Source organism: Eptatretus burgeri, chromosome 13 (genome assembly GCF_056783735.1).
Source record: "Eptatretus burgeri isolate ZD-2024b chromosome 13, Ebu_testis_v1, whole genome shotgun sequence".
NCBI classification, from domain to species: Eukaryota; Metazoa; Chordata; class Myxini; order Myxiniformes; family Myxinidae; genus Eptatretus; species Eptatretus burgeri.
Genome location: NC_140973.1, coordinates 55,907,333 through 55,924,094, shown reverse-complemented (window position 1 = coordinate 55,924,094; position 16,762 = coordinate 55,907,333). Strand labels below are relative to the sequence as shown.

The window sequence follows — 16,762 nt, the reverse complement described above, 5'->3', positions numbered from 1 at the left end:
ATTCCAGGGCCTCTTGTAAAACATGACTGCCTCCTGGTGTTCAAGTATCCTCGGGTCGATTTTGTTTTGTTTGTGATTCTATTTGCTGTTTTATTTATATTTTTACTCATATTTAAGCAAAATGAGGTCTTAAGAACGGCAAAAAAAATCTCTCCAAAAAAAAAAACATCATCTAAAAGTTCAACTCTTGAACATAGCACTGACCTGTTCAGTGTCTCTCTTCATTCTTGCTCTAATTTCAAACTTAAACTCCAATGTTTTTCTTTCATAATCTCATTTAAATGTGCTTAATGCAAATTGAAACTTTTTCCCCTGTCCTTGTCTGTTTCACAATTTCCGTTTCCTGTTTCCTGTACACACTCCTGCAATCTCCACTCTCTCTGTTTCCTCATCCTAATCTTCCCACAGTCCTTTGCTCCTCGGTTTCCCACCTCCGTCCCACGCGTCAATCCATCACGCCTCTGTCCACGCTGTCGAACCTGATCTGCGCTTTCCACAGGAATCTCCATATTTGGAAGCACCACCCACTCAATTGGCCATGTGGCTAATGACATCACTGCGGTAGCCATGGCGACAAGAAGAAACACCGTTTGTCTGCGGAAATGTACAAAACAAACGGAATAAAGACAGGGTTTAAAGACCGAAAAAGAAACAACAAAGACAAAACACCCTAATAGTAACTTACAATGTGTGGGATATTGATATTACGCTGAAAACACAAACTGTGCCCTGATGGAAGCAGCGTGCTAAAGTTTTACCATTATTTCCATTTATCAAAACATAGCTCAGGTGTTGGAGTCACAATCTTTTGAACCCATACAAGTAACCCTCCGTCTCTGTATACATACCGTATACACGCCGTCTTATGGCAAGCCACGTATTCCAAGCTGAAACAGTCTTGCTGATGAAGCCTCAGGCAGAAACATGCATCCAAGACTGGGACTTAAAAATGCTGAGCTTATACACTTCCCCATTTGGAATTTTTGTCTTTTATAATTTAAGGACTGGTCTCAAATAACCGCCTGTAGTTGGGAAGATCCATATTAAAAAACTAAAGGCATCACCAATTAGCGGAGCTTCACCTATTGAGCATTTGTACTAATCGGCGCTGACTTTGGTTTTGAGTATGGCTTGGTCTCTGTCTCTTTGTCTCTCACACACCGCACCGAGATGCACACCCACATCCAAAAACAGCACCTACCGCAGCAGCAATTTCCTGCCTGTTTTATGAAAACCTACAGCTTGGGTAGTTGGGAGTTCTGTGAATCACACATGACGGGTCAAAAGAAGCATTTGATGAATAAATTGCAGGACATTGCAAAATGCAGTATCTGCCTGTATTGTACAATGTGCTGATTACAGTACACTTAAACAGAACCTATTCTGGACATTTATTTAGGAGGTGTGGATTGATGACGTCACGTGGACATAACTAATTCTGGACCGATGACGTCTCATTACCGAATCATTCATTGAACTTGCTGTGCCTTATGCAACAATATCACTGAAACTGTCCAATGGGATCTTTCATTATAATGCGGCTTAAGTGATTATGAAAATAAATCTACAGTCGATGGGAAATACCACACAACACACTTTAACACCCATCAAAGAACACACATGCACTCTTTGAGAAAAACATCCTCTTTTCATTTTCATCTCAGATTGGAGGTTGGTGAGTTCAGGATTGCTACATCCCCCACATAAACCCCCTCAAGTGAAGGACTCTGGCAGGATTTTTCTTAAAATAGTGGAAAAATTGCTCCGATGAAGGGGTGACGCTCGAAACGTCTGCTTCTCATGGCAGTTAGTATACTTCGATCAACGTTCTGTTCATTCCATACATTGCACTTGCACCGCAACTTGCCTACCTTATAAGGTGATAATTTACAAACGTAAGCGTCAAATGTAGCACTTAACAAACCACTTCAACGTCACGGGGTCTTGCCTCATTAATTTTATGAATGTTGACAATGCAAACAGAGAGAAATTTTAACTGGTTATCATCTGCAAAAGAACCTTCCATCTTGCAGTGAGTACCGCAAAAAAACCACAAAGCGGGGTTGCTCTTTAGCTCGGGGCTGGCTCCTTTAAGGCTATAAATGTCCATTTGCAACCTGGGACTATACTTTGGACTTGGCCTTCAAAGGGACAATTACACAGTGATTGAGGTATTTGGTATTTGTCTGTGTGAAGTAACTAGCTCAGAACAGGAAGCTTGTTTAGCACTCCCAGCTGAACCCCTTGCTTATGAAGCCGTGATCCCACGTTCATGTTTAAACCTCGTTTACTACGTGGATTTCTCCATTGCCTACAAATGTCTTTGTAATTCAAGTAAAAGTGCACGGATCTCTTCCACTGTACTCGTCCTTCTTGTGATGTACGTACAAGTTCCTCCGTGAGCCTTAAGACGCTGTGCTGTACAAAGAAAATAATGTAGAACTTGGTGGTTTGGAGCACATTACGTCTCTTGGTTTATTCCACAAGGACAAGCGATCCTGTGATGGGTTACAGACGATGCACACAAAACAAGTTATTGTTCATCACAGATCAGTGAGTCAGGTAAGAACAATGGCTCCGAGACAATGGAACGATAAAATGCAATGCAGCGTTGAGAAAACTCTTCACTCAAGTGAGTTTCATTTTCGAGCAGGTGTGTGAAAATATCTGAAATTTTTCTAGTTTTGTGATTTTCAAGGACTTGGATTGGAGGGGGGGGAGGGGAGGGAGTTGGGGAAGGGGAGCCCAAATATTTTCCATTGCTGTAGCAAATGATAATAAGTGCGGTCGCCGGCAAGCATTCGTTGGTGGAAGTTGTTCCACAACCTTAAAAGATATTTAACTTTCCACTGTCCTTAATTACATCAAAACACAGGTACTATGTATGTAAGAATAATCCCACTATGCTCTCTACCCACCCCTCCCTTCCTCTTTCCCCCACACCAACCCTCTCCACAAACCCCTCCCTCTGGTTTGAATCGAAGGCCTGCCAGGTTGCAGGGCATGCTGCCAGAAGCGTCACTCGCCCAGACTTTCCTACTGTGAGCAGAGACGGGGAGGGGCACAGTGTGGGAAGGCAAGCTTCCAAATGACCTGCAAATTTATCAGCCCCAGAGAAAAAAAAAATAAAAAAACTACCCCCCAGGAGCAAAGCGACGCTGAGACAGGCAAGAGGGGCAAACATTGGTGATGTCACACTTTGAGCGCATGACGTCAGTGTGCATAAATCACCGCGTGCTGTTTGGCAAAGTAGAGTTTGGGTTTGGTCGGCAAGCATTTGCTCACTTTGTACAGGGCCAGAGAACAAGTGTTGAATTAATCTGAGCAGCCGAGGCCTACGTTAGACTCAATCCGGCACCGCTCCTTGAGACCGAGTGCTCTTGAGACGAGCGCGCACATGCTGTTGGTCCATGAGCAACGATTCATGGTATTGAGGATCGTGCAATGTGCTCATTCAAAAAGCACACAAGAGGACTGTTACCTTTTGTAAAAACCCAGAGCCTTGGGTAAACCAGTCATTGTTCTGCTTACAGGCCAACGCTCACAGGAAAAGGCAAAGTCTCAGCCAAAACAAACAGCCATCTTCTGGATTGATCATCATGTCAGAGCACCAAGGTCTCATAAAAGGGCGTCTTTTTCATCGGAATATCAAGGCTCATGGAAGAGCTGAATTATAATTCCACACAAGACAGGATAGCTCACAGGTTACGTACTCACCTGTCAAGTCAGAGTTCGATCCTCATTGGGATAATGACAGACAACAATCCTGGTGCCATGAAGGTGGGGTGTCGCATGACAGAGTATGCCGTCCTATAAGAAGTAATGATAAGCCAGCTGTCCCGTCTGCTCTCACTTGTCTGGTGGACATTAACGACCACACATTATCTTGTAAAAACAGTAGGCCAGTGTGTGGTGACACATGGACCATGATTCAAATTACTACCCCGATCACCGCTGGTACGGCAAAGCGAGTGTATTCCTTGCCATTCAACTACTTTGGTAGCACCGATGGTCTGGTGTCGCAGTATGATATCACGATGGATGCATGACTAGTACGTAAAATGTGGGATCATTTCCCTCTTCCCCACTCCTCCTCCTTCCCCATTTTCTCCCTTGATCCGACCGAACTTTCCTAACCCTCCTTTGTTTAATTTCCCCTCAAACTCTGTCCGCGTCAACATAATATGTCGATTGTGCCAGTTTAATTATCTTCAAAGTGAACACATTCTTGTGGCTGGAATGCAGGCCAGACTGATGGACGATCACCAAGAAAGACAATGTGTTCACAAACAGCTACTGTAATCATGTTCCATGTACACATTATAACTGTGTACAGTGAAAGTACTGTTTTGTACAGTTCAGGTACACAATATGTACAGTGCAAGTCAGGTTGTTGTTGTTGATTAGCCCCGGTCAGTTCTGCTCGAACAGGCCCGTGGCACGGAGGTAGCCGATCGATCTCGCGGGAGCGACCCAGGGATCCCTGGCATCTAAAATGTTGTGCTCCTGCCTCCGTGGAGCAAGTCAGGTTGTGCATGGTGCTTGCGTGGTTGTGTATGGTGAGGGCACAGTTGTGTACAGTGCAACAGCTAATGAGTAATCTTTGATGATACCTCTTGTTGGCAGGTGATAAGGAGAAAAACAAACAGGACTGTATTTTGAACTTCTGTTGTAGACTGAGAGTGGCGTTTGTTTCTATCCACAATCCCCAAGATAACTTCCCACGGTTTGTCCACCGAGGAGAACACGGATAAAGACGGAGAAAGCCAGGAGATGGATATAAATAAAGATGAGTGTGAAAGGAGGATACTACGCAGGTAAGAGTTAATGACTTGATGAGACATTACGAAGAATGGTCGGATATTTGAACCCTCCATCGATGTGTAAAAACAAGCGAAGGTTTGAGAAGAAGCCAGACTCGTATCCTACATCAACTGTGATCTTGACTTTTCCGAGGCAAGAATTTCTGTGGAAAAATTCTAGAGTTCAGCTTCCTGCCCGAATTCATTGCCAAATAAGGTGAAGGAGGGTGGCAGTCAGCGTGCCTTTCCCAGGGCCCAAGCTACTTTCCACCAACCCACCCCCAGTGCAGGCATTTAGCCAAAGAAACCAGGCCTGGGTTCCAGCTCATCGTGTTGAAGTACTCGTACTGCTCTGTGATACCAAACTATCAATCAAAATTTTTTTTCCTTCAGTAATTCATTCAGACATTTTTCATTCTCTTGATCAGGTTTCATCTCGTCCTCTGCTTTTGGGAGAGCATCGATGGATTCAGAGGTGAGGGTATCAAAGAGTTTCGAATGAAATGCTTTTCATGTTGAAAGTGTGCTGTTTAAAGCGCATCCATGATCTTTGACCGAGGTAGGGCAAACCTATCAGTCTCCTACCATTGCAATATTACAAACTACATAACCAAAAACACCGCGGGTGCCTCCTCATACAGCCTCCTTTCCTTTTCCCTCTGTCCTATGCATCCCTCTCCCAAAGAGTGACTCTGCCTCCTCTTGCCCGAAGGAAAAGAGGGGGAGGGAAACAATGACAAGATGAGGCATGCAATCATTTTGAGACTGCTGTGTGACCCCAGGCATGGCCTGTGGAGGTTAAGGGTCACCTAGGACGGAGGCATACTATGATTGTAGCCTCACTGAGAAATGCAAAGCCATCATTGTGGCTCAACTCCAACTCCATCCAATACACTTGCACAGGAATTAATGCATGGGGTGCTTCACAGCACCTGGTCACCCATCTCTTGGGGAATATCAAAGCTATCTCGGTCCAAATTCACTCTTTACCGTTATAACACCACAATGATCATGACTCTTCTAGAATCTAGAACTCTGCCAATGGCCACTAGTGAATGATGGCAAATCCATCAGTGTATAATTCCAACATGACCGCCCCTTGCGTACCATTGGACAGGAAATTAGGCTAACTAAAATAAAGTAAAACTCCAGTTTAAAATGCTTGCAAGTTGGATAATTTTCTTGATAATTTACACTGTACAGCTTTCTCATTTGCATGTGATGAAATATATGCAGCAAAAGTACGTTGAAACAACGTTCACCGATGTTAAATTAGATAATTGTATTCTTCTTGTTTGACGACGTGATGTAATTTTCACCAAATTTCAACGATGAAACAACGTCGAGTGCCTTCTGGCCTTGCTTCAACATTGGTTCTCCAAATAATGAGATGCATCCAGGTTCCCCAAGTGTTACTTGGTGTTGAACAGTATCCAGGTTGCCCTATAAGCTCGACAGTTAAAGCTGATTCTGTCTTGCTGAAGACCCCATTAAGGCAGAAACAGCAATTGTAGCTTGTATGATATATTTTGAACATTAGGGTCAAAATGCATGCACATTGTTTTGACAAGTTTTACATGACCACGTATGACTTGAGTCTTTTGGCTAAAATATATATGTTTGGCTTTATCACAGTCTTGAACTTTAACCTTTTTTCTACAAAAGCAAACATGTCCAACACTGATGTTTAACAGGTTGAGCCTGCGATTTCCTCTTAAGAGTTGTTGTCTTTCGATGTCTACTCTAATGACATCACTGGTGATGTGTTGGATGATACAAATCCAGTATTTGCTGAAATATCCAGCATGTATCTGCAGTCATGCAATATGGAATCGCATGGTATACAGGCCTCGTGAAAAGTCTTGCATTTTAAGCCAATTTATGTCTTGATGAAAATGCTGCTGAGGCAGAAACACTTTTCCAAGACTGAAGCTTTCAAATCCTGGCTTGAAGACTTGGGATTGTTGTCATTATTTTGACATTTCCTCATATATTCTTCAAACCTGTCAGCAGCAGTGAATATGTCCATTTTAGTATTCATGGAGTGTTTTGTAGTGTGCACGTACCTGTGTTGACAGAGCTCTCTGTCCCACTGCATTCCTATGCAGGCCACCTTGTTCCAACATCCGTCTCAGAAGCATTCTCTTGAACTCAGGCGTTCCTCGGACACGCGCTCCAGGTCTTCCAGGCCCACAAAACAGTGTCGCAAGTGCTGCATTGCCGCCGTTGCCTGCTATAGCCGATGATATTGCATGGGGAGGCAGTGTAGCGGGGTGGTGAGAAGGATGGGAGGGTAGTCCACCATGAGAAGCACGTGTGGGCTGCTGCCCAAGTGGTGTGTTTGTTGCTTCGTTTGCTGGGTCAAAATGCGACAGCGGCTTTGTATCCCCATAGGAGAGGCCGTCGGACGCGTGTTGGCCACATGTAACGTTTGGACACGTGTCAGGGGCTAGATGGGTGAGGTGGGCCGGTGAACCACAATGTGAAAGGCGCCCGGGTGATGGAGAGGACGTATTGGCTGACGACGGGCCCACGGGAGGCAAGCGCGTCGTGAGCGCCGGAGTTTGCGGTCGTGAAGGCATGATAGGGCTAGTAAGACCTGGTGGAGATGCCAGATTATTTAGGGGCGACACGTGACCTAAGGAGGAAGGAGGACACTTAAGACGCCCACCGTGAACCGTTGATCCCACCACTGGGGTCTGTCCCATCGGGCTCGGTCTTGCACTAAGCAAGTGGCCATTAGCAGGTCTGGGACCTTGCAGCATATTGGGATTAGAACCCATTGGTCTTTGGCCTGCAGAGCCACAGCACACCAGCTTTTTGGAGTCGAAAGGTGAGTTTGACGAGGGATGACTGAGAGTAGGAGACCATGTTTGACTAAGATGGGACTGGTGTGGCATTGGGAGAGGAGGAAATCCTTGCTGCTGCTGCTGCTGCTGCTGCTGCTGCTGCTGCTGCTGTTGCTGCTGATGTCGTTGCTGAAGTTGTTGCTGCTGCTGTTGATTAAGTCCAAATGGAATGCAGGATGGGCCTGAAGGTTGTTGGAATCCAGGTGAGTACCCAGAAAAGCCATGGGCTTGTATGTTGCGAGTATAACCAGGTGAAGCAACAGTTGCAATTGCTGACGCAGAGACACTGGCAGAACAAACTGGCTGTCGTGAGAAGCCTGCCGCCTGCGTTGGTTGCTGCTGAGATGGTGGAGAGGCAACTACTGGTGAGGGAACCGTAGTAGGGCGGCCCGAAGATCCAGGCCGCACCTGAGCCTGTGGTGATCCGACCGAGGCCTGACACAAGCTTGGAGAAAACTCCTGTTTTATCGGATGGGCTGGAGAAACAGCCAGAGCCTGTGGGGACCCAGTCAGAGTAGAGTTTGCTTCAGGACCAAAAACTGTATCCTCCAATCCTGCCAACGGCTTGCGATCTCCATTCACCATCTTTCCATAAGCCTTCCCATCATAGCCTGCTAGCTCATTTGCAAGCTGATCTAAGATGGCCTCAAGGTCTGGATCTAGTTCTGAACTCGTTACCTGTCCCCTATCACCATTGCTGTTCTCACCCTCTGTCTGATACTCAGACTTTAGTGGAAAGACTGGACAAGTTGTAGCATCTCCCATTGCCACAGCTGCTGCTGTAGCCATGCTGCCATCTCTCTGGTTGCTCGGCCCACCACCATCTCGTTGCACGGTCACAGTCGTGTGAATGGTTTGCCCAGGTTGGTTGACAGCAATGCGATGCGTCACAGATACAGAAGTAGCTCCAGGCATCAAGGATGGTGTCGATGTCAGAGAAGAGCACGGGTCCAGTATTCCACTAGCCGCAGCCGATGTGGACACACAATCTGGACGTGAGCGCTTGGCATCGGGTGGACCCAGAGAGGAATCATTTCCTCGTCTTTCAGAGTGACTTGTGTCCTCACTTTCCTCCAACCGCCTTTGGAGTTGTTCTTGTAACTAAAATAGGGAGAGAGAAAGAGGAGACAGGGTGAAGAGAGGTTCAGCAGGAATGGACTCCGTTAATTAATCCGAAGATGTCATAATAAAATTTTTGAAGAACAATAAATGACATTTGGTGATGTAACTGCTCGCTCAAACCTTTTCACTATGGTACACTATGCAGCAGACATGAATAAAGGTTAAAGATAGTTACTGGAAATGTCAAAGTATAAAAGAAGAGGGTGAATGAAAATACTGTTGATGAATGAGAGACGATGTTTCCATTTGATCCTGATAAAATGCTTGTGTTGTGATGCAATCCAGCTTGCCTCTCTGGTGTTGAGAACCAATGTAAAGCTCCTTTTCCCCGTCCCCACCCATTCTCCTCACAGCTATTATTCCATCCCATTAAACCCCTTAATTAAGCCCATCCTAGGTGGCTATGCTCTGATCGATGCTATGAAGCCAAACGCTGTAGTAACGAGAAAAATCGACCATGAATAATATTTGCCTGGATTGACAGTGGTGCGTAAGATGCGACTATTCAGAGAGGGGCCAATGAAAATAGGTCTTTATCTGGCATAAGTCTAATGTGCTGCTGAACACACTCCAAGTACCATAGCTCATAACCAGCATGCAATGTCCAAGGCTTAATACCAAATAATAACTGGATATGTCCTCTTACAAAATGTTCCATTACTGTTTGTCAATGACATACTGAATGATACAAAGATTTCTTATCAAGACTTCATGTTTCCAAGCTAATGTGGAAACCTTAACACCTACCACAGCTCCCGGCAAGACTCAAGGCTGCGTTCCCTCTTACAATGCTTTTACATCGTGAAAGGAGTTGCCAGCGTGTGAGCTTTATCTTGAGATCAGGGGCAGCTGCCTGGCCTGCCTGTTACGAAAGGCAGTTTTACCCCCCATGCACTCACTCTTCGTGTCTGTCTGGCCTCCTGGAGAAAAGCCGAAGGCTGTGATTTACCTCAACGTTCACCCGCCAATACCTGGCCTCAAAATTTTTCAATTGTTCTTTGTATGATGAAGATGCTTTTGAGTATTTTATACATTTGCAATATTTATTTGCCCAAGCTGAATTTAACAATGTGGCAAATTAAATGTGTTTACGGTGACTTGCCATCAGTATCATCTCAATCCAAATCACAGGGGTGGAACGTGAGACTCGCACTTTGAAAACATGTCCAGAAAGAAGCATATTAGAGTAGTATAGATATGAAAATTCTAGCTCATAGCAACCAACAAAATGGTTGCCTAGCTACAGCCACATTTCACATAATGTGGAAACAGTAAAATTACATTCACCTGCCAACCTTCACCAGAAAACTTGGCACCCAGCCAGGTGGATACTCTGCAGTAGTGACATTTCATTGACATATTAATTTGCGAAATAAATTTTATCAAACAAAATCTGGTTTAAACCAGCTCAAAAATCATTTTCAATGTTAAATTATTATTATTTTAAACGTGAAAGTTACTCTGACTCATAAAGCTGTCTTTACCTTTACCCCTTACCCATAATCTTTTTTACCCCCATTGACCCAGCCGAGCCCAACCCTCTTACTTGCAGGTTGCTGCGTTTCCTCATCTCCCCTCTCTCCTCTCTTTTTCAGCTCGTTCATTCCTACCCCACTGTCAGTTTATACTCTATGTCACCTTGCTCTTCCATGAGACTTGATCTTGTAACGAAAAGAAAGAACGTGCTGTTTGCAGTTTTGACGGTGTGAGCGAGCATTCATCCAAAATCCTCATGGATGTCTCCTCAACACTCTCGGCTAGCTATGAAAACAAACATTCAGAAAATTTTGGAATTGTACAAATTTTTTTGATTGGTTTTGCAAACATCTTTTCAAGATTGATTTGAAGTAAAGGATTTTTTTTATGGTCCAAATAAGCATCGACAAATTATAATATGGATTTGTTCAATATTCCAGATGCTTAAACCCGTATTAACAGGAAACTGAGCAGAAAAATCTGGTCGATCTAAGATGTGATTGACAAGGCTTAGAGTTTGTAACTGAGATAAAAACTTAATCGGTGGAGTGGCATTTCTCTATTTATTTATTTATTTATTTATTTATTTATTTATTTATTTATTTATTTATTTATTTATTTATTTATTTATTTATTTTGTATACCAAGTCGAGGCTCGTGTAAGTGCTAACACAGAAACATAGAACAAGGCAGGAGACAAGAGGGGTTGGGGAGGGAAGCACAAAATAGTGGGTAACAAAGACAATAGGATATCTGTGGAAGGGAGAGGGATTGGGGGTAAACAAGATGGTACTACAGGGACTTTCAGGAAGGAAAACAGAAAATTTGATGGAGGTGGGTTTGGGGTGGATTAATGGGAGTAGAAAAGATCATGATTTTGGATGGGGGAAGATATGAAATGGTGGTGAACAGCTGTTTGAAGACCTGGAGGGAGGAGTGGGATTGAAGAGAGTGTGGGAGTTTGTTCCAGAGGTGGGAGAAAAAAGAGGAATGAAAGAGTGAAGCAGTGATTCTTGATTTTAGCAGTTTCACCAGAAGGGGGGTCAGAAGGGGGTTTTGGACCTTGAGCACTCTGAGGAAATATAGGGGGGACAGATCACAAACAGAGTTGGGGGGGGGGCAAGGCTGGAGAGGAGATGGTAGAAGACAAAGACCACTGACCTGCCTGCAGTGAGAGAGTGCGAGACTCAAAGACTCAGCTTCATCACGGGAGATACCAATGATCCTAAAAGCCTTGGTTTCCACAGCGTGAAGTCGAGCTGGTGTGAGGCAGGAGCACCAGCCCAGAGGGGAGAGCAGTACTCCATCAGACTGCAGATGAAAGCTTTATAAGTGGTAAATTTGCAAAGTAATAATGTGGTTGGTTACTATGAGCTCAAAGTGGAATAGTCACCCAATTCATGAGGGTTGTTTGGACCTCTCCGAGGCCTGGACTTGAATTGAACAATTGCACCTGTCATAGACACCTTGCTATATGATACAACAGGAAATGCAAGGTTCTGACAGATTGTTTTCGCATCATTTAATTTTACTACTGTCAATTCTACACTTTTCTGAATGTGCTTGTGATGAGCCAATAAGCAGTAACATGATTTTCAGGGAAGCCTGTATTTTCTTCTGGGACATTTATTTTATTTTTAGATTTCAGATTTTGATATAATCACAATCTGTCTAATTACAAAAAACAAAAGACCCCCCCCTCCCAAAAATGTATTGTTGCGGTTCTGTAAAACCGCATTCTCTGAAGCAATGGCACACAAAATACAGTGATCCCAAGGCAGTTATTTCTTTGGTATTTGTTGAGTTAGTCCTTTCCATATGTGGAGTGGGTAAATAGGAAAGATGCTTTGTGTCGGGCTCTTTTAATTAGGTCCTCAATCTTCAATCTTTGCACTTCTTCCATTCCTTTCCCCGCTTTGTCTCTCACATACAAAACACGCAAGCAAGCATACAAACCAAAAGGAGTCAAGCGTGCAGAACAGCAGGCGTTTCATGTACATCCACGCGCCAATTTTCCATTCAAAACTACGTGCCAATTTCAAATTCCATCTCACCTCAGACCTTCATTTTACTCACCACGCTGCTACCATGCTCACCACAACAACTCCACACAACTACCAAAAATCCCCGCAACAATTTACGTTTACATCTTCAACAGAAATGACAGATCTCTCCCTCTTTGCCAAGACGCAATTTCTATCACAAGCAACTTCTTCATCACAAGCAACTTCCACCTCTTCACCGCAATGCCACATTATAATCTCTTCACTACAAATGCCACAACCTTCTCTTACCTCTCTGCAACCGCCGCAACTGCCACCTATTCAGTGAACGCTCACAACAGCCTCGAAGGACGCAGAGGGAACGAGAGACGGGTTATTTCGGGGCATAACTCAAAGCACGAATGTTCGCTGGAGTTTATTCAAGGACATACGACTAGCACAGGGATTTCCCTAAAATACCACATTTGAATGGAGGCCAGCACACGTTTGGGGCCAGAGAGCGCTTCCAAAAGCCCTTGGCCCCCTGTTAATCTTTGAGATCCGATGTGTGGGCAGATCAGCGAGCAACTGAGGCTATTTTTGCGAGCATGGTTCACACCTTACCTTAGCTGGGATGTTATACCCCAAAATCTGCTTAATAGCCGGTGCATACTTGGCAGCTCAACTCGGCTACACCTCGTATGGTAAGTTAAGCAAGTACGCATGGAGGACACGATTCCCTGATAAGGCGATCACGTGCTCCAAGTTAAACGGTTGTCAGACAGAGGACTCTGGGTAATGTGGTCAAGCTATTGGCATTTGTGGTCGATTAGCGACCCGCCATGACACGAAGTTATTGGTAAGCGATGGCCTGCGATTCCCGGTGAGTCCGGAGAGGAACCAGGGACAGCCCCTCTCTCGTAGTTTGCCCAAGACCCCGGGGCCGTAAGTGGGGAGAATGAAGAGGTGGAGGGGAAATGACAGAGGAGGGAGGGGGAGTGAGGATGGGTGGGAGAAGGAAAGACAGTATGAGGTGAGAGGAAGGGAAGGCAGACGAGCGGTGGAACGTTAATTATGATTCATAGTTTCATCAAAATTATTCTGCATCGAATAACAGTCAAGATGGAAACAAAATAATGTCTGAAATCCATTTTCTACCGGTCATACTATAAACACGATCTAGAGACAGTCCCATCCAGACATAAATACTGCCCGGACGCGTCCGGAGCCAAGCTGTCTGGACACAAACACTGCCCAGACACGCCCAGAGACAAACCCTGCCCATACACATCCAGACATAGAGAGAGGGGGGAGGGGAGAGTGAAAGAGGAGATGTGGGAGGAGGGTGCTGCACTGTATTTGGGAGGGGGTAGAGCAAGGATGGGACAAAAAAAGAGAGAGATAGAGAGAGAGAGAGAGAGAGAGAGAGAGAGAGAGAGAGAGAGAGAGAGAGAGAGAGAGAGAGAGAGAGAGAGAATGTTATGCTTTATGAACACACACACACACACACACACACACACACACACACACACACACACACACACACACACACACACACACACACACACACACACACACACACACACACACACTTGGCCAATATCAGCAATTTTTCTGGAATTGGCAGGTTGGAGTCAGTGTGATTACCAACTGCTGACAACCCAGAAACCTTGAGTAGTGTGGAGAAAAACATTGCATTTACATCAACATTTTAGCGATATGTTCACAAACATTATTCTTTATAACAGCTGAGTGTGACAGGGGGAAAAAAAATTTGGCTCGGGAATTTAGAAAACAAGTTAATACGGCAAACGGCTCGGAAATCTGGTGTTACTTCATAACAAGTCACTCAGAATGACGGTGCACGAACAACTTGCTCAGGATGGCACAGCATGAACCACTCGCTCAAGATGGCGGAGCATGAACCACTCACTCAGGGTAACGGAGCACGAACCACTCACTCAGGGTGACGGAGCACGAACCACTCATTCAGGGTGACGGATCACGAACCACTCGCTCAGGGTGATGGAGCACGAACCACTCGCTCAGGGTGGCGGAGCATGGACCACTCACTCAGGGTGACGGAGCAGGAACCACTCATTCAGGGTGACAGAACAGGAACCACTCACTCAGGGTGGCGGAGCACGGACCACTCACTCAGGGTAACGGAGCACGAACCATTCATTCAGGGTGACGGAGCACGAACCACTCACTCAGGATGACGGAGCACGAACCACTCACTCAGGGTGGCGGAGAACAAACCACTCACTCAAGATGGCGGAGCACGAACCACTCACTCAGGGTAATGCAGCACAAACCATTCATTCAGGGTGACGGAGCACGGACCACTCATTCAGGGTGACGGAGCACGAACCACTCACTCAGGATGACGGAGCACGAACCACTCACTCAGGGTGGCGGAGTACGGACCACTCACTCAGGGTAACAGAGCACGAACCACTCACTCAAGATGGTGGAGCATGACCAACTCACTCAGGGTAACTGAGAACGAACCACTCACTCAGGGTGATGGAGCAAGAACCACTCACTCATGGTGGCAGAGCACGAGCCACTCGCTCAAGGTGATGGAGCACGAATAACTCGCTCAGGGTGATGGAGCACGAACCACTCACTCAGGGTAACGGAGAACGAACCACTCACTCAAGATGGCGGAGCACGAACTACTCACTCAGGGTAATGCAGCACAAACTACTCACTCAGGGTGGCGGAGCACGAACCACTCGCTCAGGGTGATGGAGCACGAACCACTCGCTCAGGGTGATGGAGCACAGATGACTCACTCAGGGTGATGGAGCATGAACCACTCCCTCAGGGTCACGGAGAACGAACCACTCACTCAAGATGGCGGAGCACGAACCACTCACTCAGGGTAATGCAGTAGGAACCACTCACTCAGGGTGATGGAGCACAAACCACTCACTCAGGGGTTTCACCTCGATCTATCCAGCCGTTCTGGAGAAGATTTCTTAAAGTTTTCGGGTAAATCCAATATGGCAGTCAACCCATGTGACTTATGACATCATAGGTGGGAGCGTTTTGTTCCTCATTGATACGCGGTCGTAGCTGTAAAGTTTCGCCTCAATCTGATCAGCTGCTTCAGCTGTTTCCGAGAACAGGATTTTTAAAAGTTTTTTTTGGGGGGTGAAAAAAAAGGCTGCCGAACCACGTGAACAATAGCGTCACCAATTTCAAAGAAATATTTACATGTATGTAGAATGTAGACATATATATATATATATATATATATATATATATATATATATATATATATATATATATATATATATATATATATATATCTTCTTCCTTCGGCTGCTCCCGTTAGGGGTCGCCACAGCGGATCATCCGTATGATCCGCATAGTGATTTGGCACATGTTTTATGCCGGATGCCCTTCCTGACACAACCCTGGTCGCCTCTTACGACACAGGGATATGGTACACCTATTTTAACTGGGGTATACACCGGCCCAGTACACTGGTACTCATTTCGCCGACCTCGGAAGGATGACAGGCTGAGTCAAACCCCCTGGTGTATTAATTCAGTGGCCCAACGGGGCTTGAATTCAGGACCTTTTGGATCCCAAGCCGCTGCCCTAACCACTGCGCCAACACACCAGGATATATATATATATATATATATATATATATATATATATATATATATATATATATATATAGGCAAAGAGTCACCGTGCATAGGCCTCTGAATTGGAGGCGACACTTTGGTGTGGACTGTGTCCAATGGGGATCGGCGGAGTACTCGTCACACTTCACATGTTTCGACATATATATATATATATATATATATATATATATATATATATATATATATATATATATATATATATATATATATAACCATATACATATATATTGTTGTGGGCCGGGGGTCGGTGGCGAGAACAACCACTAGGTGGGGAAAGCTTGCGTCGTCTCCCACCAAACTCCTCGGAATTGTAGGCCGTCGCTTGGAAATCTCCGCGAGCCGGCGGGTCGTTTAACTGACGGTGGTCACCAATATTTCAACCGTGTAGCGTAGGGACTATTTGTCTATAACCAATTTACCAAATTTACTACGCGATTCCGACTACCGGGGAAACCACGCCCGCAGCACGTCTTGCTCGAACTGGGTCACACTACCGACTGCGGTAGAGGTCCAACTACCGACTTACAACTCCGGTTTGGGTGCAGCCGAGCGGAAACTGCCAAAGCCGTGCCGGCTGGGACGAACGGATTATATATCGGGGATAAAGTCCCGCCTAAACTCAGATCCGAACCATGCTGGACCAATTCAAGAAGGGACGGAAACGAACTGGGAACATTTCTAACAAGTTTTATTTACAGTAAATGAAGACACAAAGCAAGACTTAACGCGAATATGCAAGAAGTATTTACAATGATCCAAAAACACTTATTCAGTTCTACTTAAAGACGGGCCCACACGCAGACACACACACAAATGAAAAGAAACCCAGAGTTCTTAATTGGACCCTCACAGCGGAGAAGAGA

General features: G+C 45.2%; 1 protein-coding gene and 1 long non-coding RNA gene across 5 annotated transcripts in view; one reads left to right on the top strand and one right to left on the bottom strand.

Moving 5' to 3' along the window:
* LOC147014524 (uncharacterized) overlaps positions 1–16,762 on the bottom strand; it is a 124,013-nt gene that overhangs the window by 14,260 nt on the left and 92,991 nt on the right. For all 4 annotated transcript variants that reach the window (XM_085852527.1, XM_085852530.1, XM_085852528.1 and 1 more), the window contains one exon: positions 6,869–8,752. In XM_085852527.1, the coding sequence (XP_085708653.1) occupies positions 6,869–8,752 (1,884 nt within the window). The remainder of the gene's footprint in view (positions 1–6,868; positions 8,753–16,762) is intronic.
* LOC147014525 (uncharacterized) overlaps positions 4,894–16,762 on the top strand; it is a 24,056-nt gene continuing 12,187 nt past the window's right edge. Inside the window, exon 1 of the long non-coding RNA XR_015050792.1 lies at positions 4,894–5,277. This is a non-coding gene — a long non-coding RNA (uncharacterized LOC147014525). The remainder of the gene's footprint in view (positions 5,278–16,762) is intronic.